This window comes from Poecilia reticulata, chromosome 8, assembly GCF_904066995.2.
Source record: "Poecilia reticulata chromosome 8, P_reticulata-male-v2, whole genome shotgun sequence".
Taxonomy (NCBI): Eukaryota; Metazoa; Chordata; class Actinopteri; order Cyprinodontiformes; family Poeciliidae; genus Poecilia; species Poecilia reticulata.
This window is the reverse complement of record NC_088837.1, coordinates 4109385-4135557: the sequence shown is the minus strand read 5'-3', so window position 1 is coordinate 4135557 and position 26173 is coordinate 4109385. Positions and strand designations below refer to the sequence as shown.

Sequence of the window (26173 nt, the reverse complement as noted above, 5' to 3'; positions counted from 1 at the left end):
GCAATCATATATAGATAATAAATACAATGGTTATGTTCAAATGTATACAGACGCTTCTTAGAGTTCAAGTAGCAATAATGGGGTGTCGTTTATCGTCCCAGAATTTAGTATTAAAAAATATAAGAGGATTTCTGATGGCGTCTCAGTGTTTACAGGGGAGATGATGGGAATCATTTTGGCTTTAGGTTGGATTGAAGAGGTTCGTCCTTTGAGAAGTTTAATTTGCTCTGATTCAAGTTCATCATTATATTCAATTAAAAATAATCAGTCTAATAGTAGATGTGGAGGTTCCTCCATCTTTTCCTCAGTCTTTGTATTTATTTAAATGTTTTCATATAATATATTTAGAATTTCACTTTTTCTTTGGTGGTGGTTATTGCATTAGGTTGTTTACTAATTTGGGTGCACACATTTAGTAAACACCTTATGTTTATTTAAGATCATTAATAATTTGTTTTGCTGAGTTTAAGGCCTGGCTGGCAGAAGGTGGTTGGTCGACAGAAAAACCAGGAAGTGGAACCATCAGGCTGCTGGAAGCAGGGGACAGGATGTGAAACAATCTGCCTCTCTGTACTAATAGCATAATTGCTAAAACCTTTTTGGTATTAGGTTATTTTGGTTTTTATAGTTGTGTTAAAGTCAAAATGTTTTAGTTTAAATTAGTCATTTATGTTTATACATGGGCTGCACAGTGGCGCAGTTGGTAGAGCTGTTGCCTTGCAGCAAGAAGGTTCTGGGTTTGATTCCTGGTCTTTCTGCATGGAGTCTCCATGTTCTCCCTGTGCATGGTGGGTTTTCTCCAGGTACTCCAGTTTCCTCCCACAGTCCAAAAACATGACTGTCAGGTTAATTGGTCTCTCCAAATTCTCCCTAGGTGTGAGTGTGTGTGTGCATGGTTGTGTGTCCTGTGTGTCTCTGTGTTGCCCTGCGACAGACTGGTGACCTGTCCAGGGTGACCCCGCCTCTCGCCCGAAACGTTGGCTGGAGAGGCACCAGCACCTCCTGACCCCACTGGGGGAGAAAGGGTGCAAGAAAATGGATGGATGTTTATACATTATTTGTCTTTGTCTCCTTCCCCACCCCTCCTCTTTGTGTAGGTTAGCCTGTTTGTATAAATTCCCCTGTTAGGTCAGTTTTTGGTTTGTTATCTTAATATTATGTTGCCTTAGTTGATTTCTTTGGGCCCATTTTGTTATATTTTTTAGATTTGTTGTTGAACCATTTGGTTAAGATTTTCTTTGGATAAAATAAATAGAAAATATTTTTTTATATATACATACCTTTGTCGGACCGTCATAGTAGACCAGACCTTTTATTGGAGATTCAGTTATTACTTTATAGAATTCAGGCCATGAAATTAATAGTCATATTTTCATGGGTTCCGTCTCATGTTGGAATAAAAGGAAATGAGTTGGCAGATAAATATGCAAAACAAGCTTCAAAAAACAGTTACATTGAGATACTGATTCCATTTAGTAAAGAGGAAATAAAATCTATTATAAAACAAAAGATTAGGGAAAGATGGCAGATGCAGTGGGAAGAACAGAGAATTGGTAGATGCTTTATAGTATTTAAAGGAAAGTTGGTGCAATGAGGGGAATAGGAAGAAGTAGAAAAGAAGAAAACATTATATCCAGGTTATGTTTTGGTCATACAGGTTTAAACAGTACACTATTTAAAATGGGGAAACATCCAATAGGTAATTGCGATTTTTGTTTTCAAGAAGAGACGGTAGAACATGTTTTGTTGTTATGTCCAGAATATAGACTTCTAAAGAATAAATTAAAAATACAAGATGTTTTGGGGAATTCTAATTCTTCTTCTTCTTAAGAAAACTAAACTGATAGAAAGGATGTAAGATTTTTTTTCTTTTTGGGGGGGCGTTATATAAGTTACATTCTGATCCACACTCCAGGTGGCGGTAATGCACACCTTTAAGTTGCTTGCCAAACGCCATTAAACAAGAAGAAGAAGATTTCAGTGCCTCTTGGCTGCAGCTTTGTGGTGCTGTGATGGTGGATGTGTTGTTTGCCAGAAACCCTGGTTTTTCTTTAGGTTCTCATCTTCACCTTTAAGATTTCTTTAGATTATTCTTGAATAATACAACTCCACGCTACAGGAGAGACGTTGGGCCTGTCCTGAACGCAACATAATGTTGGATCATGTTTGGACAAAAAAACACTGCAGATGGTCCAGAAATGGACAAACATTTATGTCTTATTTTGTGTGCAAACAGTAAAAAAACTTCTGTGCCTCATTTATGTTCCTCATATATGAACATGTTGCATATAAACAATATCAAATGAACATATTGTAATACAGCATTTATTTTTATATAGATTTTTTTTAAATACAGCATTAAAAATATTAATGATTGGGGCGGAGTTTATTTAGAAAGACATAAGTGCTATCCAATGGGCACACATCAACCAACCAATCACATGTCAATGATGAACTGTGATGTCATTGTTTGTCATCCAATGACTGAGATCCACGTGGGTCTGCTGAAGCGCCTGTTCATATGCTAGGCTATTCGTATGCTAACGCCTCTCGGCCGCCCGCTGCCCCTCACCGCCCCTCCCCCCTCCAAGGATTCCGCAATCGACAGATTTCGACTCCCGTGAATGAAAATGCAAACTGTCGGTATCTGTCGCTGACCAGCTGAATACAGGCTGAAAAAGCTGAATACAGGCTCAAAAAGCTGAATACAGGCTCAAAAAGCTGAATACAGGCTCAAAAAGCTGAATACAGGCTCAAAAATATGAGGGGCCGTTTAGGACAAAATCTATGTTTTGTCTCTCACACACTACAAGAAACTCACGCACACTCAAAAAAACATCACGCACACTCAAAAAAACATCACGCACACTCAGAAAAACATCACGCACACTCCAAAAAAACATCACGCACACTCTAAAAAACATCACGCACACTCCAAAAAACATCACGCACACTCCAAAAAAGCATCACGCACACTCTAAAAATACTCAAATTGCGTATACATACTACTAAAATGTCTCACGCACACACATTTTATCTTTCTTGCACACATACACTGTATTAACAACTCGCACACACACACAAATGCTATCTTTCTCGCTCACATACACACTACTAACATGTCGCACACACACACAAAAGCTATCTTTCTCGCTCACATACACACTACTAACATGTCGCACACACACACAAAAGCTATCTTTCTCGCTCACATACACTACTAACATGTCGCACACACACACAAAAGCTATCTTTCTCGCTCACATACACACTACTAACATGTCGCACACACACACAAAAGCTATCTTTCTCGCACACATACACACTACTAACATGTCGCGCACACACACAAATGCTATCTTTCTCGCACACACACAAACGCTCTTTCTCGCACACATACACAAACGCTATCTTTCTCGCACACATACATAAATGCTACCTTTCTCGCACACATACACTGTACTAACAACTCGCACACAAATGTTTCTCACATACACAAGACTAAAGTTGCGCGCACACACTCACACACTCGTTTTATGTATGTGTGAGAGCGAGACTCTTTTTTTGAATGTGAGAGCGAGACTCTTTTTTTGAATGTGAGAGCGAGACTTTTTTTGAATGTGAGAGCGAGACTCTTTTTGAATGTGTGAGAATTGTCACGGAAGAGGCGGGGCATAATTTTTTGATCAACTGCGCATGCGTTGATCCTAAACTATAAGCTTCGATTGTTGACTCACTGTATGTTCTATTACTTGGTATATTTGTGCTTTTAAATATATATAGAACTTTAAACTTTCTTGTAACTTAAATGTACTATAGAAATAAATAAATCTGATTGATTGATTAGAAATAGCAAAATTGCTGTAGTACAATCTGTCCACTGGGTGCCAGCATTACAGGAATTATTAACCGGCGCCAACTAGTGCCGAAGAAGAAAGAGTAAACCTTGGTGCGCTGCGGCCGACATTAGCGTTCATAAATCGGATCAACCTTGTGCTAAACGCCCCTACTCCCCGGAGCTCGAATATCGAATATCCAACTTAAAACTAACTTCACTGCGGTCCAATACCGCCTCGGTTTGAACTAGAGTTAGCCATGTTCGGTATAGCAGACTCTTTCTTCTTCGGCACTAGTTGGCTGTAATGCTGGCACCCAGTGGACAGATTGTACTACAGCAATTTTGCTATTTCTAATCAATCAATCAGATTTATTTATTTCTATAGTACATTTAAGTTACAAGAAAGTTTAAAGTTCTATATATATTTAAAAGCACAAATATACTAAGTAATAGAACATACAGTGAGTCAACAATCGAAGCTTATAGTTTAGGATCAACGCATGCGCAGTTGATCAAAAAATTATGCCCCGCCTCTTCCGTGACAATTCTCACACATTCAAAAAAAGTCTCGCTCTCACATTCAAAAAAAGTCTCGCTCTCACATTCGAAAAACGAGTCTCGCTCTCACACATTCAAAAAAAGTGTCTCGCTCTCACACATACATAAAACGAGTGTGTGAGTGTGTGCGCGCAACTTTAGTCTTGTGTATGTGAGAGAAACATTTGTGTGCGAGTTGTTAGTACAGTGTATGTGTGCGAGAAAGATAGCATTTATGTACGTGTGCGAGAAAGATAGCGTTTGTGTGTGTGTGCGAGTTAGTACCGTGTATGTGTGCGAGAAAGATAGCGTTTGTGTGTGTGTGCGACATGTTAGTAGTGTATGTGAGCGAGAAATATAGCTTTTGTGTGTGTGTGTGTGCGACATGTTAGTAGTGTATGTGAGCGAGAAAGATAGCTTTTGTGTGTGTGTGCGACATGTTAGTAGTGTGTATGTGAGCGAGAAATATAGCTTTTGTGTGTGTGTGCGAGTTGTTAGTACAGTGTATGTGTGCAAGAAAGATAAAATGTGTGCGTGAGACATTTTAGTAGTATGTATACGCAATTTGAGTATTTTTAGAGTGTGCGTGATGTTTTTTTGGAGTGTGCGTGATGTTTTTCTGAGTGTGCGTGATGTTTTTTTGAGTGTGCGTGATGTTTTTTAGAGTGTGCGTGATGTTTTTTGGAGTGTGCGTGAGTTTCTTGTAGTGTGTGAGAGACAAAACATAGATTTTGTCCTAAACGGCCCCTCATGTATCTGTCGCTGACCAGCTGAATACAGGCTGAAAAAGCTGAATACAGGCTCAAAAAGCTGAATACAGGCTCAAAAAGCTGAATACAGGCTCAAAAAGCTGAATACAGGCTCAAAAAGCTGAATACAGGCTCAAAAAGCTGAATACAGGCTCAAAAACGCCACCTTTCGTGTTCCACCACATATCCTCTCACAATGCTAATGAGGTGGCTGCTCCCCATTGACGGGGCATGTGGAGTAGAAATTTTATTTCCAGTTTAACTGATTGATTTTCTTATTCTTAATATTGTTATTACTGTGTTTTCTGCTGCTGTTGTCATTACTGAGCAATTTATTTAATCTGTTTATAATATAACAGCTTTGATAAAGACAGAATTATGTCATACTTCATGAGTTTAATATAATAAGGAAAATATTTCAAATTAAACTATCTTGAATAAAACATTGATTTGGGGATCTGTCCTAAAACTTTGGATTAGCTGATTTTTATGAAAAAGGGAAATAGCTTTTTGGAAATTCACCTTTAATGCTCCTTTTTTTCTTTTTTAAGCACCAACGACTGTTGCTATTTTCACAAACGTAGTTTATGATACATGCGTATTTCAGTCATTCATGTGATGCATTAATAGATTAACATGTATATTCTGTAGCACAAATACACAATTTTAGGTAAAGCTTGGTAGCTGGGAGGAAAGTGAAAATAAATTAGTTTTGTTTTCAGGGTAGAGAAAATCATAACTGCTCCCTGTTATTTTATACTTTGTAAAAATCACAGCTTACACAAACATTGTTTTTATGAGAAAGGCCCAGATGTGACAGTGTCAGTTGGAGCTTCAGGGTGTTGTTGGCACCCCACCCTCAGTCAGGTTCTTGAAGTGGACAGACAGAGACTCTTCCTCGGGGTTTGGGGGACGTCTGTACTCCTCCCTGGTGATCAGGTAAACTAGCAGCACCCCATAAAACAGCAGCAGGATCCCCAACAAGTTGGCCAGCACCCCTTCTGGGGCAAACAGAGAGTATGTATCCCTGTGAACAGAAATAAAAACTATAATACAGTGAAGATGGCATGCAGTAAGTCAGCAACATTATATCCTTGCATAAGTTTTCATGCCCTTTTAACTTTTTCACATATCGCATTAAAACAAAGTTTTACTTATTTTATGTCATAGACCAACACACCATCATACATTAGTGTGACATGGAAGGTCAGTGATACATTGTTTCAGGCTGAAATGAACTCCTGCCGGTGGGATGTGCCTGGAACACCTGGCCAGGGAGGCGTCCAGGAGGCATCCTGACCAGATGCCCGAGCCTCAACTGGCTCCTCTCGACGTGGAGGAGCAGCGGCTCTACTCTGAGTCCCTCCCGGATGACCGAGCTACTCACCCTATGTCTCAGGGAGAGCCCAGACACTCCAGGGACAAACCTCATTTTGGCCGCTTGTATCCGTGATCCTCGTTCTTTCAGTCATGACCCAAAGCTCATGACCATAGATGAGAGTAGGAACTTAGATTGACCGGTAAATCGAGAGCTGCGTCTTTTAACTCAGCGCTCTCTTCACCACGACGGACCGGTACAGCGCCAGCTTCACTTCAGACCCTGCTCCAATCCGCCTGTCAATCTGCCGCTCCATTTTTCCCTCATTCGTAAACAAGAACCTGAAATACTTAAAACTATTCCACTTGGGGCGGGACATCCTATCTGACCCGGAGAAGACACTCTACCCTTTTCCATTTCAAGACCATGGTCTCGGATCTGGAGGCACTGATCCTCATCCCGGCCGCTTCACACTCGGCTGTGAAGACCACACTCTCCAGTGAAAGTTGTAGATCATGACTTGATGAAACCAGTAGACCACATCATCCACAAAAAGCAGAGATGTGATCCTTGGCACAAAGTACTTGTTTCCTGTGCACTTTATCAACAAGTACATAAAATGAAAAGCCACTCTGCCAGGAAAAAGCCATTACTTTAAAAAATAAATAAATAAAAGGTAGATTAATTTTTGCAATGCAAACAGGAACAAGACTTTCGTTTTTGGAGACACGTCCTGTGGTGTGATGAAACTAAAATTGAACTGATTGGCCATAATGACCATCGTTATGTTTGAGGGGGCTTGACAGCCTCAGAACGCCATCCTGATAGTGAAACATGAGGGTAGCAGCGTTATGCTGTGGGGCTGTTTTGCTGCACAAGGGACTGGTGCACTTCACAACTTAGACGGCATCATGAGGAAAGAATGTGGAAATACTCGAGCAAGTTAAAGCTAATGTTTTTAGCCCTAACTCTGTGGCTAAAGGAAGTTAAAGCAGGTCTTCTCGACTAATGGCTAATTTGAGGTCTTCCATTTGGAAAGGGCTCAAACCTTTCCTAATCCTAAGCCTTGGAAAAAAAAATAAAGACCCATTTGAGGTCTTCCAAATGGACAATGACTAAAGTATACAGCCAAACTGGTTTCAAAGTGGCCATCACAAAGCCCTGATCTATCAAAACTTCATGGGCAAAGCTAAAAGGTGTGGGAGAATAAGGTGGTCTACAAACTACCAGTTTTGTCAGGAGGAATGACCATTGTTAGGAATGGCCATAATTACTGATAAAGCTTCTCAATTATTGTGAGAAGCTTATCCAAAACATGTACCCAAAGGCAATGGTACTAAATACTCGTTAAGTTTAAATAAACTTTTGACTTTTAAGAAATTAATAAACATTGCCGTAACAAATCTCTCTCACACATTACTCTGGTATTTAGCAAATAGAAAAAAAATTGATAATCCTAATTGACCTAAAATGAAAAAAATGCATATGTGTGATTTTATTTAGTGTATGTAAGCTTCTGGTTTCAACTGTCAAAACATATCATTTTTGGTTGCTTAACGCATATTTTTGAGCAGTTTGTTGTAATTTGGTATTTGGGTCTCTATAATTACTACATTACCCGCATTGGATCTTTAAAGAATATTTTATCTTATTCAAATATTTTCAAAAATCTCTGCAGGTTTTACCCGGAGGCACTCTGGGGTTGTCATGCAAACAAAGCATCTTGTTTATTTTGAAGAAAAAAAAACAACAAAAAAACAAAAAAAAACAACCACCTTCTATTATCAAAGACAGTGCTTACTATAATTGGCACATACCGACAGAGACTTACGTAATGCTGAACAGGAGTTTCTCTGTGATGCCCAGCAGGCTCGTCCCTATGGCCATGACCAACAGAGTGAGGCCACAGAACACATGGATAGGGAGGTATGTGGCTCGTAACCATGACGATGCAACAGGAAAAAGGAAAAACAGCAAACCTAACACCCACTGGGATAAATAGACACATAAATAATAAGTCGACTTTTCTTTTAAGCTGTATTGTATGTAGGCCAGTGCGTGGCAAAAACATTTCTGAATATTTTCACATTTTGTGATGATACAACCAAGAAACATAATTTTTTTTATTGTGAAGTGGAAGGAAAAAAAATCTCAAAAATGTTTTGGATTCAAGCATTTTAATAATTTTGGCCAATAACAGCCAGTAACTATGTAGTAGTGTTTTTATTCTAGTTATGAACATAAATACTGTCTCTAAATAAATAATATAGAAACATTATATGTAATGTAAATAGTTATTTATTTACATTACATATAAATAAATAATTATATAACTGTATATATAATTATTATATTTTGGTGTATCCCCACTTTCTACCACATGGTGATGGTGTATTCAAGGTGAGATGACAAATTAGATTTTGGAAAATTGCATTTTGCCATAAGATCAGAAAGTTTACTTTTTGTGACGACATACACCATGTTGCAGTCATTGTTCCTACACGGCTTGCAGCAAATTGAAAACAGAACTCTGCCTGCTGTGTTTCTTTGTTTTCAAGATTCTAATGGCACTGATCACAAATGATGTCACTGTAACCCTGTCCGTGTGAGATGACGCCTCGCTGTTCCTTAGACTCTGCGTTGCATTTAAGGAAATGCAACGCAGAGTCTAAGGAACAGCGAGGCGTCAATGGGTTTTATCGGAAGGAAACTTGAGGCAGAAATCAGACGCACATTGCGGTTGAGATCATGGTTCAGACAGTTTATTCGGACCAGCCTACAGCGCAGCGGCTTCGCCTTCAGAATTCACAGCAAATACTGCGTGTCAACAAAAGTCTCATTAACGCAGTTATTTTTTTGTTTTCAGATACAGCATATATTAAAAAAGAAGAAAAAGACAAAATGATACAAAACTAACTACGTGGCCATTAAAAGTAACATTTGGCTACAGTGAGGAGCTCATGGTCAGTATTGCTTACCTTCAGAGTTCACAGCAAATACTGACCGTTGTACTGCCATCGCACAGTAACAGACACCAAGTACAGCGTTCTTCAATGGACACACTTTACCAACTTCATCAACCCAAAGAACAAATCTAACATTTTGGTGACATGTGCTGACATATGTAAAGCACTGAACTACATCACTATTGCTGGATGTTCGGACAAACAAAGTGCAAACAGAATAGCAACGTTGGAAGATGACCCGGGAGTTTTGTTTCAATATTCTTTCCTGAAAACTTGCTAAGCCTGGTGGTCAGGGCACCAAGGCGGTCCACCAGAGCTCCACTGTGTTTTTTTAATTAAAATATGTTAAGCAGAGAGGAAAAGTAGAAATATTACTGGTTAATTATATGTTACAGGAATACATTGTCAGTGAAATGCTATGAATATCAATTATTTGCACTTCTGTTTAATCCAAATTAGGTCAGCAGCTCCATCAGACACCTCAGGGTAGCGGTTCTCAACGTGGGCGGTACCGCCCCCCCAGGGGGCGTTCAGAGGATGGCAGGGGGCGCTGGCGGACATTTTTGCAAAAGGGGGGCGCTGGGATGCCTTTGGGGGGCGTTTGGTCGAAGGTAAACTTTACACCTTAAATCCACAACAATACCAGTTTAGACTGAGCAACTTGGTAAAACTGTATTGTGTAACATAAAATCATGCTTGGCTGCAACTGTATCGATGGCAGCTCTTCTTCTATTCAGTGTTAGTAGCTTCTGTTAGCTTCTTGGCGCAGCTCCATTCTCCTGCTACTGGTAGCTAAAATCACGATACCCTCACTGAGTATCCCTCTGAAAAATGAACCCATTTAAATCAAGAAATCCCTCCATGGTGATACCTCGATACAGAGCGTTCATTTTATAGCGTTAACACGGTGCTGTAAGTAGTTCGGTATGAAACGGGGTGATAGAACAACACAGCACTTTTAAATTTCAATAATCAGAATGCAGAAATTGTTTCCGTTGTTTGAAAAGGTTTATGTCAGTCTGCCTTTTCCCCATCGATATGTTTTCTGACCGCCCTGCACCTTAGGGAGTTGAAACAAAACAAAAAAAAAAAAACGCCGCGCACCTTGCGCAAAATTCTGAAACATGAGAAGCGGGCAAAATGTAGCGACAAACTAGATGTGAATTATGGCATAAAAACAGATAATCTGACGCTGAACAGTGAAAAATCAACACATGATGTGAAACACATGACGATTAGGAGGCTCGGCAGGTGATGAGTGAAGATTACTGATGGTCAATAAACGATAAAATAAATCTAGCAACAGGTGGACATACAGCAAAGTGGACATAGCAATAAACCAAGAGAGGATAAAACTAATCAAAGGAAACTAAATGGAAATGAATGAAGAACAAAATGCAAGAATAAACTAAGAAATTAAAGTAAATACAGAGGAATAAACTGGTATGGCAAGACCTTCCGTGCAATAATTAATACAGAGAACTGTATGGTAAGAATAAACAGACACTATTTCCAGATAAAAGGTAAAATAATATTGTTGAAGTGTCATGGGCAGGGGCGCAACTACACATTACTCAGGTGGATGTGAAAACATAAATCGCCCCCCCCCCCCACGAAGGAGCGTAGAAACATACGCTCGCCTCCCCCCCTAACCCGCCTCCTCCAGACGCCGATACGTTTAGGCCAAAACTCGCTACATTTACCCCGTTATGTGCGCGAGGTGAAGGAGCGTAAGGCGCTGAAGTGTCCGGAAAACATAATCGGTGCGCCGATTCAAAACATCTACAATAATGATAGTAACATTAATAATAAAATAATTGTCAGTGCAAAGTAGCCTACAAATTTTTTGGTGGGGGGCGGTGAGGGACCTGGATAAAGGCTAGGGGGGCGCTGGCCCAAAAAAGGTTGAGAAACACTGCCTCAGGGCTTCAGGGACCCCATAAATTCTAATATTTTAACATAGACTAACTGATATATAAATGTAACATTTGTTTATTGAGATGGTCAATGCTGCTAAATTTGATTTAATGGTTTCAGCATACATTAATTAAAACATTTTAAATTGTTTAACATTTAAATGTAAGATTTTAAGGAGCTGGCAAGTTTACTTTGTAAGAGTTCAAACAAGATTCATAGTTAATTGTTTTGTTACCATAGCAACAATCTGATGCTGGGAGTTTAATCTTTGACATTGAGGTCTGTTTGTTCCCAAATACAAATTAGTAAACTGCAATTATAACTGATTGTTTTTAGGTTAAACTACTCCCCTCTCCCATGTTTCACTAAATCTAATACAGAAGCTGTTAGAGGTGCTGATATTTTTAGCAACAAAAGGGGCCCCTAAGTCAACTTCTGCTCATGGCCTCATACAGCCTTGGACCGGCCCTGCATGGTGAATTAAATTTGCTCCACTACGCAGAGATGGACAACAAATGGGAGATTTAATTCATTGCTGCTAATGTGGCTTTAGTAGCTCTAACATTTCATGTCTGTTGAGTTTTTTTTTTTTTTTAAACTTTATTTTTCATCATTTTTAAGGTTTTTTAATACACATACATGCTTGGAACATTCAGATCCCCCTTTAACAGAAAACACAGAGCATTCAATTTGACAGATGCAGTCATGTAATCAACAAAAAGCAGTAATTACATCTATTAACAATTGCTGTCGGTCGTTATAGAGGTTTCAGTTTTTTCCAATATTTGTTGTATTTGTGAGTAGCAAGTCTTACTGAGAAAGTCAGTCTCTCCATTGTGTGGATTTCCCCGACTATTTCCCTCCATTCCGATTTTGTTGGCGGTTCCGGGTCCAACCACCTGCGGGTTATCGCTTTCCTTGCTCCTGCTAACAGTACCATGAGTACCATTTCCCCCATCACCTCCAACAAAAGGGTGTAATCTTTGTACATTCCCAGAAGATATGAAAATGTCCCGCAGACTCTTTCCCACAGTTCCTCCAACATTTTGCCCTTTCAGTATTGTTACAATGTTTACTTTTAATGTTCGGTGTAATAAAAAAACGTACCATACATTTCCAGGTAAATTCCTTCCATAGGCCTGAACTTGATGTGTGAATCACAGAGTTACATATATTTAACCGAGCATCATCACTTATTTTTATTTTAGCATCTTTTTCCCATTTTTCCTTAATATATGTTGCATCACCTTTCCGTCCCATTTGTAGGCACCAGTATAGTTTGGATATTGTTTTTTTCAGGGGGTCTTCCATTACTCGAATCCAATAGGATTTTAACTATACCTGTCTCTTCCTCCTCCAAAAGCTTTATACTCTTATTGTAGTGGTGTCTCAGTTGGAGGTGCCTATAAAAGTCAGATTTTTCCAGGTTGTAGTTATTTTGAAGTTGTATAAAACTTTTTAATTCGTTATTATTTGTAATCTTCCAGTAACTTGTTATGCCCTTTTGTGCCCACTGAATAAATCTTCTATCCATTCTTGACGGGAGAAAATCTCTATCATAGGCAGGCCATCTCAAAATACGAGCATTTCCCTTAATTTTTACTTGTTTTGATATTTTATACCAAACGTCCAACGGTACTTTTATCCACACGGGTATTAGGTCAGAATCTATGTGTTTTTTAATGAGGTAACGATCTCCAAGTAAGGATTGTAATGGTATGTCAGTGTTAGACATGTCTATCTCTTTCCATTTAGTTTCACATGTTGGATCACACCAACCAACTATCGCTCTCATCTGTGCTGCTCTATAATAATCCTCTATGTGTCGTAACGCCCAACCACCCTTTTCTTTTGACAGTTGTAATGTTCGGCATTTTACTCTGGGTTTTTGTTTAGCCCAGATAAAATGTGAGATGATTCTATCCCAGTTGTGGAATTGTTTGTCGGGTATTTTTATAGGCAGAGCCTGAAAAAGATAGAGAAGCCTTGGTAAAAGGTTTGTTTTTATTATATCTATACGATTATATAGATTCATGGTTAACAACGACCAACGCTGTAGATCCGCCTTCATTTCTTCTGTCAGTGGGGTATAATTGTATTCAAAAAGGTCGGATAACTCTGCAGGGATATTAACTCCCAGATATTTTATACATTTATTGTCCCAGCAAAATCCGGACATTTTCTGAATTCTTAGTGATGGTTGATAATTAAATGAAAGAATTTGTGTTTTCTGCAGATTTAACTTATACCCAGAGTACATGCCAAATATTTTCAGTAAGGAAAAAAGGTTAGGTAGGCTGGCCTCCGGATCAGTTAGCGTCATGAGGATATCATCAGCGTAAAGGCATATCTTGTGCTCTGTGCCTTTAATATTTACACCCATAATACTCTTGCGTTCTCTGATGGCCTGCGCTAAAGGCTCAATAAAAACTGCAAACAATGTGGGGCTGAGAGGGCAGCCTTGGCGGCAGCCCCTTTCTGATTGTATTCTATCTGTTAAGTCCCCATTAATCTTGATCCTGGCAGAAGGGGATTCATACAGAGACTGAAAACAGCCTATAATTTGATTATTAAAGCCAAATCTTTCCAATGCTAGATAAAGGTAATTCCAATACACTGAGTCAAAAGCCTTTTCTGCATCCAAAGTGATGGCTATTGATTCTACGTTTTTCATTCTGTCTATGAGGTGGAGAGCTCGTCTCACGTTGTCATGGGTTTGTCTGTTATGGACTAAACCAGTCTGATCTGTGTCTATAATTTCTGGGATTATAAATTCCAGCCTTTTAGCCATTATTGTTGCAAATATCCTGTAATCAATGTTTAAAACAGATATTGGTCTATATGAATTGCACTCCATTTTATCTTTTCCCGGCTTAGGGATCACTGAGATTACTGCCCTTTTCCAAGATGGCGGTGTTTCCCCTCCAGAGAGTCCATGGTTAAAGCATTCCCCAAGCAGTGGGGTGAATAGTTTTCGGAAGTGTTTCTGCCGGATAGCCGTCCTCACCTGCCATCTTATTCCCTTTCATTTTTGAGATTGCTTTATTAATCTCCTCCTCAGTTATTTGTTGTGTAAGTCTATTATTTTGATCTATTCCTATTGATGGTAGATCCAGTGAGGTAAGGAATGCCCTCACTGATGATGGGTCTACTTTATGAGATTGGGTATATAGTTGAGTATAGTATAGTTCAAAAGATTTTTTTTTATGTCTTTTGGAGAATTGTATATCTTTTTATCTGTCGGATTTTTAATTTTCTGTATGAATCTATCAGTTTGTTGTTTACGTATTCTCCAGGCAAGTAATTTCTTTGATTTGGGTCCATTTTCATAGTAATTCTGTTTAATGAGTCGAGCTTTTTCCTCTATCTGGTCCTCATATAAACGGTTTAGTGTTTGTCTTGTTTCCATTATTTTAAGTCGGGTGTGATCATTGTTATTTTCCATATGCTGTGCTTCTAGAGATTTTAATTTTATACTAAGGTCTTTTAAACATTTTTCTTTTTCTTTTTTTTTAATGGGAGGACCACATAATTAGTTTCCCTCTCAAAACAGTTTTTGCAGCGTCCCACAGAATACAGGGAGAAATATCCTCTGTGTTGTTGTGATCCATATAGTTTTTGAATTCTTTTTCTACAAAACTGTCAAATTTAGTGTCGTTTAATGAATTAATGTTGAACCTCCACAAGGTTTCCTTGCGATCATTATCCAGATGGAGTGTTAAATATACCCCTGCATGATCAGATATATCTCTCACCCCTATGTCACAGCTTATTATTCTATGCTTATCAACTTTTTGCATAAAGAAATAGTCTAATCTTGAATGCATCTTATGAGAGTGTGAGAAAAAGGTGTATTTTTTATCTTGAGGGTGTAAGTTCCTCCATACATCCAGTAACCCTGTTTCTTTAAGCTTTCTTTTTATGTATATTGTTTCTGTCTGAGACTTTGTAGCTCTGCTGGACGAATCCAGATAGGGATTTAAGTGAGCATTCCAATCTCCCCCGCATATCAGTATCCCAGACACTTCTGTGTAATCATATCAAAGATTTGCCTAATAAGCCTTTTATTATTTCCGGGTGGTCTATACACATTCAATAAGGTAACTTCTTTATGATCTATGTATCCCTTGACTAGTATATATTGTCCTTCTTTATCTTTGATTTGTGAGGAGAACTGAAAATTCAACCCATTAGATAATAAAATTGCTACTCCTCTAGAGCTATTTTTTGTACATGGTGAAAAGTATACATTTTTAAACCCCAGTTTAGCTAATTTTTCATGTTCAACAGTAGAAAGATGTGTTTCTTGCCAGAAAATTATATCTTGCTTTTCTCTTTTCATCTTTGCAAGGGCTTTACTTCTTTTAATGGGGTTATGTAAGCCGTTAACATTAAGAGTAATTACCTTATATTGTCGTTTCACTTCTGTCATTAATATTCTAACAAAAAAACACTATTATTTTCCATATGCTCTGGCAAACAAGAAGGGGGATCTGGAGAACTACAAAACAACACGTAACATAACATACGTGACTTCCAAAGGTGAAGTATCCGTCCACCTACAGTATAGTGAGGAGAGTCCCTAGGGTCTAAGGGGGCTCCTCACGGTGCTGTCCCACGGCTCTCGTCCATCAAGGCAGCGCCCTTGGAGAAAACATGCCGGTTCCCAGGTATGCGGCCGTCCGTTCTATTCGTGCTTTATAGAGGAATCCACCAGGCGGCTATGGTGCGCTGTCATTGCGTCTAAACGCCCCAAGTTTTTCCTGGATGTGTTTTTTTCTCTCTTCCCGGTTCCACCGTCGGACCCCATCCGCCCCTCTCCGGAAGGAAGTTCCCGGTTTGGGCCGGGCGGCATCTCCGGCCGGTACACCCGCCGCTTCAAACATATTCTTCTGCATGTCATCTGACGCTTCCTGTGCACTATTGTAAATCACAGTGCCATTCTCATAATACACACGGAGTCTTGATGGGTACATGGTCTGGAAGCGAATTCCCCTTTCTTTTAAGATCCTCCTCAGGGGGGTGTAAGCTTTACGTTTGGCAAGGATATCACTGGGAAAATCTTGGTCGAAGAACACCCTCTTTTCTCTCAGCTGTATCACTTTCTTACCCCACGCTGAACGAAGTACACTTTCCTTCGTGGTATATTCCAGAAAGTGTACCACTATGGATCTGGGGTTGGAGCCAGCCGGCGGTTTGGGCCCGAGTGACCGGTGGCAGCGCTGTATGCCCAGCGTAATGTCCGTGAGGGAGAGTTCGGTTTTTATAAAATTCTCTATGAATTTTTGCAAATTGTCACCTTCTTCTCCCTCTATGATCCCGTGGATACGGATGTTATTTCTGCGTGAGCGGGCTTCCAGGTCTGTAAGGCGTGTTTGGAGGTCTTCTTGTAGCTGGAGCGTGTGGCTCAATACATCTTTGACGTCCATGTTGAATTCCTCCACCTCGGTTATTCGTTGCTCGGCCTCTTCAACTCTGTTCTTTACACCTTTCAGGTCTGAGACGTCGTCAAGCCGTTTCCCCATCTCTTTTCTGAATTCAGACATTTCCTTTTTTATAAGTCCTGACTGGTCGGTAATTTGTTCTTTGAGGTTTGTCTGAACTTCTTTCAGCTCGGCCAGGATGTTAGCTCCCATAGCTTCCATAGCTTTGTCTGCTGTTAGCTTACTGTCGTAAGACGACTCCTTCGATAAAACTGCGATTTCTTTCGTTTTTTCTTGCTGAATTCCTCTTGTCTTCCTTTTATTATTCCCCAACATGACATATGAGTGCCAATACTGATGTTTAATAAGTTATTTGTCGGGGAGTAACTCGACCGTCTGGGAGCACGGAATTTAAGCTGTTGCTCGTTTCTCCGCCACCTGGAAGTCCGTCTGTTGAGTTTTTAATAAGAGTCACATAAACTATTCTGGTTGGTCGAGTTTATGAGTTTCTCAAATCTCCGTGGGCCGTGCGCATTAACTCTGTCTGACTACGTGGACAAAGCATTTGGTACGGTTTGGTGCACTGTGTAACTGGAAAAATAATAATAAAAATATATATAACATAAAACCAGTCGTGACTAGGCGTGACTACTAGGAGAGCGCAAAAGCTCCTCACTGGGCTGAATCTGCATGATGAGGTTAGTGCTGGTTCATTAACCACTAACACACCGGCCAACCACAGACATAAACTTTACAGGGAATATGAAGCCATATGCTGGGCAGAGTGTTGAGCTGTAAACGCCGCATATAATTATTTGCTCACAAAGATAAATAATTCTCTCTGCTGACTCAACGCACACCTCTACAAGTTATTCCTGCGGTTCACTAGAGCTGCGCAACCAGAGCTAACACAGAGGGTTTTAAACTTTTGCCTTGATGTGGAAAAATAATTTCACACGGGGGGTTGATGTAAATATCCATACAGGTCAGCCTGTGTCCAGTTTGAGTGAAAGGAGGCGCGCAGAGATCAAGCAGCGGCAGCGCGGGAGGCAACGTGCAGAGGCGTCAGCTGTGTGATTGGTTTGTTCTCCCAGCTTTAAATGCATAAACTATGAATGTACCTTTTTTAGCAATAAATTTGCTCTGGCAGTGAAATGCTCAGAGCAAAAGAGATGCTTGCTTCCAGATTAAAAAAACAAACAAAAAAGAACAATTTTTTTGTATTATACATTTTTCTAAAAGGGCCAGCTTCAGGGGGTTAGTAAAGCATGGTGGGCCACCAGGCTTGTAATTCACTGGAGGAAACCCTGCTTTCATACAGAAGCTCAGTGTGGAGCCATTTAAGCAATGGTTGAAACGCAGAGGACTCAGAGTGGAAAGAAGGCACTGGTTGCCAAGTTCCTGCTTGGAAATCAGTGTTCTAAATGTTTGATGTCATTTGCGATCAGTGCCATTGCACAACTATGAAAAGAAATCAGTTGTACACTATTTTAATTGGTGGTTAAGACTACAGGGAGTTTGATAGAATTACTTTTTGTGAAAAACTTTTCACTTTATTAGTACATCTAATACCATGGTATTAATATTAAATGGTATTAAATGAAATGAATCATTTTCATTTGTGCACTACTTTGTTCGTGGCTGTACACATTTTCAAAGAGTCAAAAGCATTAAAATAGTTTTTGCAAGGCACTGCAAGCATGTGAGTGTGTGCGTTTATACCTGTAAGCAGAAGAAGATTAGGGTGGCCACGCCACACCAGCTGTGAAGAGAGTACATGTCTGGGATCTTGGCTGCTCTGTGAAAGTCAAACACAGCTACAACCCCTGCACACACACAATATTTTACAGGACAGTTTCATGACAGGAAGTAATGATTTTTTCAGTTCAATGTTAAAGTTTATTGAATCAACTGTCTCTTACCTATGATACTGATGATGAGGGCGAGCAGGTGAATAATGCCATGAAGCAGCTTCACATGTTTTTTTGCTTCATTACAAAAAACTCTGTAAACTAAAATGGCTAAAAAGAGAGAAACAGGTCTTCATCAAGTGTGAATAACATTAATGGTTAAAATGTATTACACATGCTAATGGATACAAATGCTTGTATTTCTTTACTGGTTTTATAAGTGACACATGCACTGTGTTTTGCAGGTCCAATGTTTTAATCTACGTTTTTAAGAATGAATGTTTTTAATTGCTGCATGATTTTCATTCATCTTTGAGTTTCTGTAATTTTCCCAAAGAAGTTTAAAATCATGACCCAGACCAAACCTTGAATGATCCTGACCCATTCCATCACCCCCATTAAAGTGAAGGTTGTGTCTGGTAGAAATAAGTCTCCATGGAGAAATGCTCAAACAGATCAACAAGACAACTTTGCTGTAGGGCCGAACGTAAATGGCGTAAAACTCAACTTCATGTTTATTATGAAATCTATAAACTGCGTAGCTATCACTCAGCACTAAAACATGCAAGGGAAACATTCTTTGCAGAAATCATAAACAAAAACTAACAGCTCACAAACCCTCCAGTGACTGACCTGAAATTAAACAAAGCCTGCAATGAATTTGCCAACTGTATTTTGCAGAAAAAATAAGAAAAAGACAAGATTAATCTGACAATCAACACTAAATCCAGTACAAATGCTATGCCCAGACACAACAAATGCAAAAAAAAAGACTTGATTTTAACTACTTAGCTGGAAAAGCCTAGAAGAAATTATAAATCAATTAAGTTCAAGTTCCTGCTGTCTTGATATCCTATCTACAACTTTTCTTAAGAAAGTCCTGCCTGTCGTTGCTAATGATCTGATCCAAATAGTAACTCATCGCTCAATGTCCCAGCAAGAACTAGAGAAACTCATCCATGCATTTATCTGCAATGTTGTCACAGGTCTGCCTAAACAGCTGAAACACTGAGTTCCTCTAAATCTAGACTAAGAACCCATCTGTTTAGAGTTGCATTTGAAACATTATAAATGAAACATTAACTGATATTTTGATGTGTAACGATGACACTTGACAAAATGTAATTCTTCAATTGTTGATGACTTTGAGTTTTTGTGTTTTTATGATGTAAAGCCCCTTGTACTGCCTGTCTGTATGGAAATGCCAAACATGATCCAATTCAAGAAATCAAAATGTCCCAACGTTCCTATCTATAAGTGTGAAAGTTTTAATCAAACTTGAGGTGCATACATGTATTTATATTAATCCTGATAAAATAATTTAGTTTTTTTATTTTACTCATGTTGAATTTCAATATTTTTTTGACTTCATGGCTGTATGTGGAAGATATCAACTTATTTTTATCTCCACCTTCCCAATTTAAATCTTTCAGAGCTGCTAGCACTGAACATAGAAAAGCCTAGTTAGCCCCTCTGAGCTACTTTGATTTTTGAATTGCAGACTACAATTCAGCTGCAGAGGAGGTTCACAAGTCAGACATTAGGGCTTATTTAGTGATACAAGGCAACAACTTAGATGATATAATGTACTTCACAACACTTACTTTAATCAGCAACCATCTCTCCGTAATAATTACAGTCTCAAATCAACCAGCAACCACTCAAAGAGCAACACTGAACCCATCAGGTAAAACACTGGCAACTTTTGCCACCTAATGACGGACCTGCTGCCAAGTACACAAATCAAACACCTCTCAGAATACTAAAGTCGTAATATTTTCTGTTTTGTAGGAGAGACTTGGGTAAAATGAACCATTTTTCATATTTAGAATCAAGGCAAACTTAGTTTGGTTGCTAACTTACATATATTTAAGGATGTTGTGCATCTCTTCAAACAATCAGAATATGTGTAAGCATCACTGTCTACACATATAACTGAAGTTATTGTCTTTGGAGTTAAAGAGGAGCGATCTAGACCAGTGTTTTTCAACCTTTTTTGAGCCAAGGTTCATTGTTTTAATTGAAAAAATCACAAGGCACACCACCAACCAAAAATGGAAACAAAGATACTCTGTAGCCGCCTATATTACATATATAGTTATTCTTATCAAAGTGTCTTGAATAGGAATCAAACACAAAAATGTATTTTTATCACATTTTACATTTCTTATTTCAAATTGCACTTAACATGTCCACTTCAAAAATACACCTGAACAGTGACACAACACTGTCGTGTGCGATCACTAATTCTCTTGTTTTAATGTAAAATGCTCTGTACCTACTGCCATCTAGTGGTAATAAAATTACCTGATTACACCGCTAGTCACTACAGCAAAGACACTCAAAGATTGCTTTATTTGCAGATAATTAATTTGGTTTCAAAAAATCTTTCAAGACTAATTACCGTATTTTCCGGTCTATGAGCGCACCATACTATAAATCGTACCTTCAAATTTAAACCGTACCCCCCAGCCCCCCACCGCCCCACCCCCCGCTTCCCGGAAACGTCCATATATCAGCCGCACCGGGCTGCAGGCCGCTGGTATCTCTGCTGCTATAGGTTTCCCATAAGGACCCAGCAGAGGGCAGCAGAGAGCTGTGTCCTAATAACTGCTGGATATATTAAGGACGCCGTTCTCCGTCTCCAAATCCGGTTTTGTTCACGCCGAGTTTACGTGCAGTGGCTCTATTTCCCTCCTGCACTGCCAGATCGATACTCCTCAACTTAGAAGCTGCATCATATGAGTTTGAAAACATTTCTCCGTCGTGCCTGCTGCTAGCATGTACTTGTTCTAAATGAAAATTAGCGGCATTCTTCTTTGATTTCTAATTTTGACTTCCAATGATTCACTTCCTGCTAAAGAGCCCCCTGGTGGTTGAAGAAAAATACACAGAAAAGCCGCATGTTCAAAGTGTAGGAAAAAAGTAGCAGCTTATAGTCCGGAAAATACGGTAGGTGAAATTGGATAATTTCCACGGCACAACTGACGATCACTCACGGTACACTAGTGTGCCGCGGCACAGTGGTTGAAAAACACTGATCTAGAGAATCTAGATCTAAAGGTTAAAGAGGAGTTGGAGCGAATGCATTATAGCATTCAGTCATAGTTTCCTTCTTAATGTTTGAAAAGTGGCATTTGAAAAAATCCTTTTAGCCTCTGCTACTCCATCATAGCATTTCTCTTTCAAAAATGTCTTTTTAACAATGAGTCCTTTTGTATATTTTTTGCATTCTTTGCTTCTCTAACTTCATTGGTGTCTGTTTCCAGGGCATCTGTGGTGGCTCTCCTACCTGTTTGGTCCATGTATACATGACGCATGATTAGGTCATAATAATGTATACTTTGTCATAATAACACATTTTGCTGAGCGATTAATTGTCTCAAAAATTATTGTGATAAACAATAATATTGTTTGAAGACCATTTAAAACTGATAAAATTCTAATGACATAATAATGCAAGCAACATCCTGCCAAAAATAGATGCACTTTATTTACAAAAGAACATTTAACACTGGAAGCTGGTAAACACAATAAACAAAATAACCAAAAACAAAATAAAATGGACTCTGTCTCCATTAACAAAAAACGCACTTGAATAAAAACTAAACACAACATAAAACCAAAGTGGAAATAACTACATTTAACCAAAAGAGTACAGATTATGAAGTCTGTATACTATACTGCCCTTCAATAATCATTAGATTTAGATAGAGAAGATGGGCACATCCGACTACCTGATCCAATAGTTCACCCCTTCCTTAAGCCCAGTTCACACTACATAATTGTTTTGCCCCGAGTTTTCCCCTCAGGACAATTTTAGAACTTCCTATTATCATCCTGTAGTGTGTTCCGACTGATCGGGTCCAGTGGGTAGAACCGCTTCGATCTAAATCAGGCATATTTTACATGCAGAATTGTCTTGGCCAGTTTTTCGCTGCAGCTCTACATTCAATTTTCAGCCGTATTAGATGTTGGACAGCTCCGAAATGCTGGGAAGCAATAGATCTGGCTGTTTCAAACTTTAGGGGTTTCCCCGACTGGGAGCGAGAGCGCAGCCTGTTGAATGTGACAGGTAGCCAATCAGAAAGCGCGGATTCCCCTTCTGCTTTCTGAAGGAAAAACACGGAGGGGAATCCCAAACAGCTGACATGGGTGAGCGGACATCGGAGATAATATGTGGAAACAACATTAATGTTTATTCAACATTTCGTGAGGAATATCCACAGAAATGACAAGGAGAGGAGTTGGAGCGAAATTGCTACAGCAGTTAATAAACCCGGTAACTTTTCAGCTGTTCATCGTTAACGTAACATAAATAGGTTATAATCAGGGGTGAAAGTAGACGGGTACGGTCGGGTACTGAGTACCCCCAAAAGATTTAGGGGGGTACGCAGTACCTGCAAGAGAGTTCTTTACTAGAGCAGGGCTGCAACACGTCGATCGTGGAAAGTTTTGAGTCGATCTCAGCATTAGGTGACAAACTAAACGCCGTCAGGACGATGAGATCAGCACTTCCTCCTCTGACTCCTTATCAAAACGTTTGTAACTTTATTAAAGAACAAAAACAACAACAAAAATCCACAAAACGTGCACAAATTAATGACCCAACAAACAATCTCAGTAATTATTGTTTCAACAAGGTGTTGCGCAATTCTGTGCGTCGGGCCGTGCAGAGGCCACTAAAGGGGCAGGTGCTCAACAACAAAAAAGGCCCATCTAACCTCATTCTAGGACAGAATATTAACAGCCACTCAGCTTTCAGAGTTTAATAAACAATGATAAATTACAAAAATGTGACATATACAATTAAACATCTCCATATAGAGCATAACACTATGCCCAACAACAAACAAACACTATGCCAAAACAAAGAGCTTCCTGTTTGCTACACTTGCAGTGGAGATGAAGACGGTCCATTCAGGAAAGCAGAGCTGCAGCAAACTTTAACGTGGAACTGCAGAAAAACGAAAAAAACAAAAGCAAAAATTGAATTGTTAATGAATGTCACCATGAGAAAAGACTACTGAGTTTTGCTTAAAAAAACTTTAAAAAAAATTTAAATCACACATTTTTGACTCATGAAGTTAACTTTCTTTTTTGCAAAACAAACTTATTTGCGCTTGTCATAAATCTTTTCTTGCTATTCTAAGTTTTTGTTTGTGACTCAAAGTTTTGCTTGTGATTCTCACATGACGTTTTGAACAGGGTCTAAAATCACAACAAAAGATTTCTGATGTGTGCAAATAAATGTTTATGTTTGGTAAAAATGATTTAATAAAAACAAAAGTATTTTAAACAAAACTTTTTTTTTAAGGAATCATTACAATTCTAAAAGTTTTGATTACAATTTTATTTTACTTAACTGAGGTTCGTTTTTTTTTCTCCATTGAATAATTGGGAAACAAATTTAACTTCATACTCTGTGAACCAGAAACTAAACTTAAAGTCTGGGTTGAGTTTTTCCCTTCATTAATGTCACTTTTATTACATTCATTATATCTATCATGGTAATTCAGGGTGAGTTATTTTTAATTCTAAATGAATATCCTAGTTGGACTTTTATTTAAGTGTTATTCTCCTTCAAGATACATTTACCTAATTCTGGAATAAATGAAATGTACATTATGCAGCAAAGGAAATTAGAAGATCTGACATATATCCATTATGGAGATGATCAGTTTTGGACGGGCGATGTTCCCTTATTGCATAAGCAATACTAAAGAATGACTGATATCATTAAAGATACAGAGAAGAAGCTTTTTAGTTATCTAGCTTTGTTAGCAAAGTTGTTAGCTAGCAGCTAGCTAATAGCACAACAACAACAGCCTAATGTCTGTATGATAAAAATACTGAATCGATGGATAAGAACAGTTTCTCCTCACCTGGTTGTCTCCTCCCGCTCAGTAGTTCTTCAGAGAAAGGCAGATGCAGAGGCCTGTCAGTGTCTGTTGTATTTCATTACCTCTCTGCTTAAACCGCTTAAATAATCAGTCTAATTCTAGACCAGACCTTTTATTGGAGATTCAGACATTACTTTATAAAATTCAGGCCATGGGATTAATAGTCATTTTTACATGGGTTCCATCTCATCTAGGAATAAAAGGAAAGGAGTTGGCAGACAAATATGCAAAACAAGCTTCAAAAAACGGTTGCATTGAGATACTGATTCCATTTATCCATCCATCCATCCATTTTCTTTACACCTTTGTCCCTTGGTGGGGTTGCTGGTGCCTCTCCAGCAAACGTTCCGGGCTAGAGGCGGGGTCACCCTGGACAGGTCGCCAGTCTGTCGCAGGGCAACACAGAGACACACAGGACAAACAACCATGCACACACACACTCACACCTACGGGCAATTTGGAGAGACTAATTAACCTGACAGTCATATTTTTGTACTGTGGGAGGAAACCCACCATGCACAGTGAGAACATGCAAACTCCATGCAGAAAGACCGAGGCCGGGAATCGAACCCAGAACCTTCTTGCTCCAAGGCAACAGTTCTACCAACTGCGCCACTGTGCAGCCCCTGATTCCATTTAGTAAAGAGGAAATAAAATCTATTATAAAACAAAAGATTAGGGAAAGATGGCAGATGCAGTGGGAAGAACAGAGAATTGGTAGATGCTTTATAGCATTTAAAGGAAAGTTGGTGCAATGAGGGGAATAGGAAGAAGTAGAAAAGAAGAAAACATTATATCCAGGTTATGTTTTGGTCATACAGGTTTAAACAGTACACTATTTAAAATGGGGAAACATCCAATAGGTAATTGCGATTTTTGTTTTCAAGAAGAGACGGTAGAACATGTTTTGTTGTTATGTCCTAAGTAGAGAAGGAACTTAGAATATAGACTTCTAAAGAATAAGTTGCAGTTAAACATACAAGATGTTTTGGGATATTCCTCTTCTTCTGAATATTTACATTATTTAATCAACTATCTTAAGAAAACTAAACTGATAGGATATACTTTTTTTGGGGGGGGGTTGATTATATAAGTTGCATCCTGATCTACACTCCATACCAGTAGGTGGCGGTAATGCACACCATTAAGTTGCTTGCCAACCGCCATTAAAACAAAAAGAAGAAACAAGAAGAAGGTCTGTTCAGAGCTGATCCTGGTCTGTTGGAGTAAAGATGCATCAAACAGTTGCAGGACGGTAGCTCTCAAGGACTGGACGTGAGCACCCTTGGTTTAGCAGCTAAAGCTAGCCAAGCAGGTGTAGCACGGGGTGTCGGTGGTTAAACGAACATTAAAACTGTCAGAAAGGTTGTTTGAGTTAACATTATTTAGCTGAGGAGTCGTTTTCTTGAAATTTTCGGCTATTGACGGCATTATGGGGAGACTGGCTGTGCTGGACCGGTGGTTTGATCTATGCGATCAAAGCTAAGCCAAAATGTTTTTGTCTCTAGAAATAATAATGATAATAAATAATGACATATTGGCTGCCGCTTTTTTTCTTCATTAGTATGTCATGTTGGTGATTGAAGCCTGTTATGATGACTTCAACACATTT

At 39.0% G+C, this 26173-nt stretch overlaps 1 protein-coding gene across 1 annotated transcript in view; it reads right to left on the bottom strand.

Moving 5' to 3' along the window:
* Positions 1–5631: 5631 nt before the first annotated feature.
* The window catches only part of cyb561 (cytochrome b561), a 45680-nt gene continuing 25138 nt past the window's right edge, over positions 5632–26173 (bottom strand). The window contains exons 3-6 of the mRNA XM_008414991.3: positions 18671–18769; positions 18471–18574; positions 8274–8431; positions 5632–6151 (exon numbers count right to left, since the gene is read on the bottom strand). Of these exons, the coding sequence (XP_008413213.2) occupies positions 5959–6151; positions 8274–8431; positions 18471–18574; positions 18671–18769 (554 nt within the window). The 3' untranslated portion in view covers positions 5632–5958. The remainder of the gene's footprint in view (positions 6152–8273; positions 8432–18470; positions 18575–18670; positions 18770–26173) is intronic.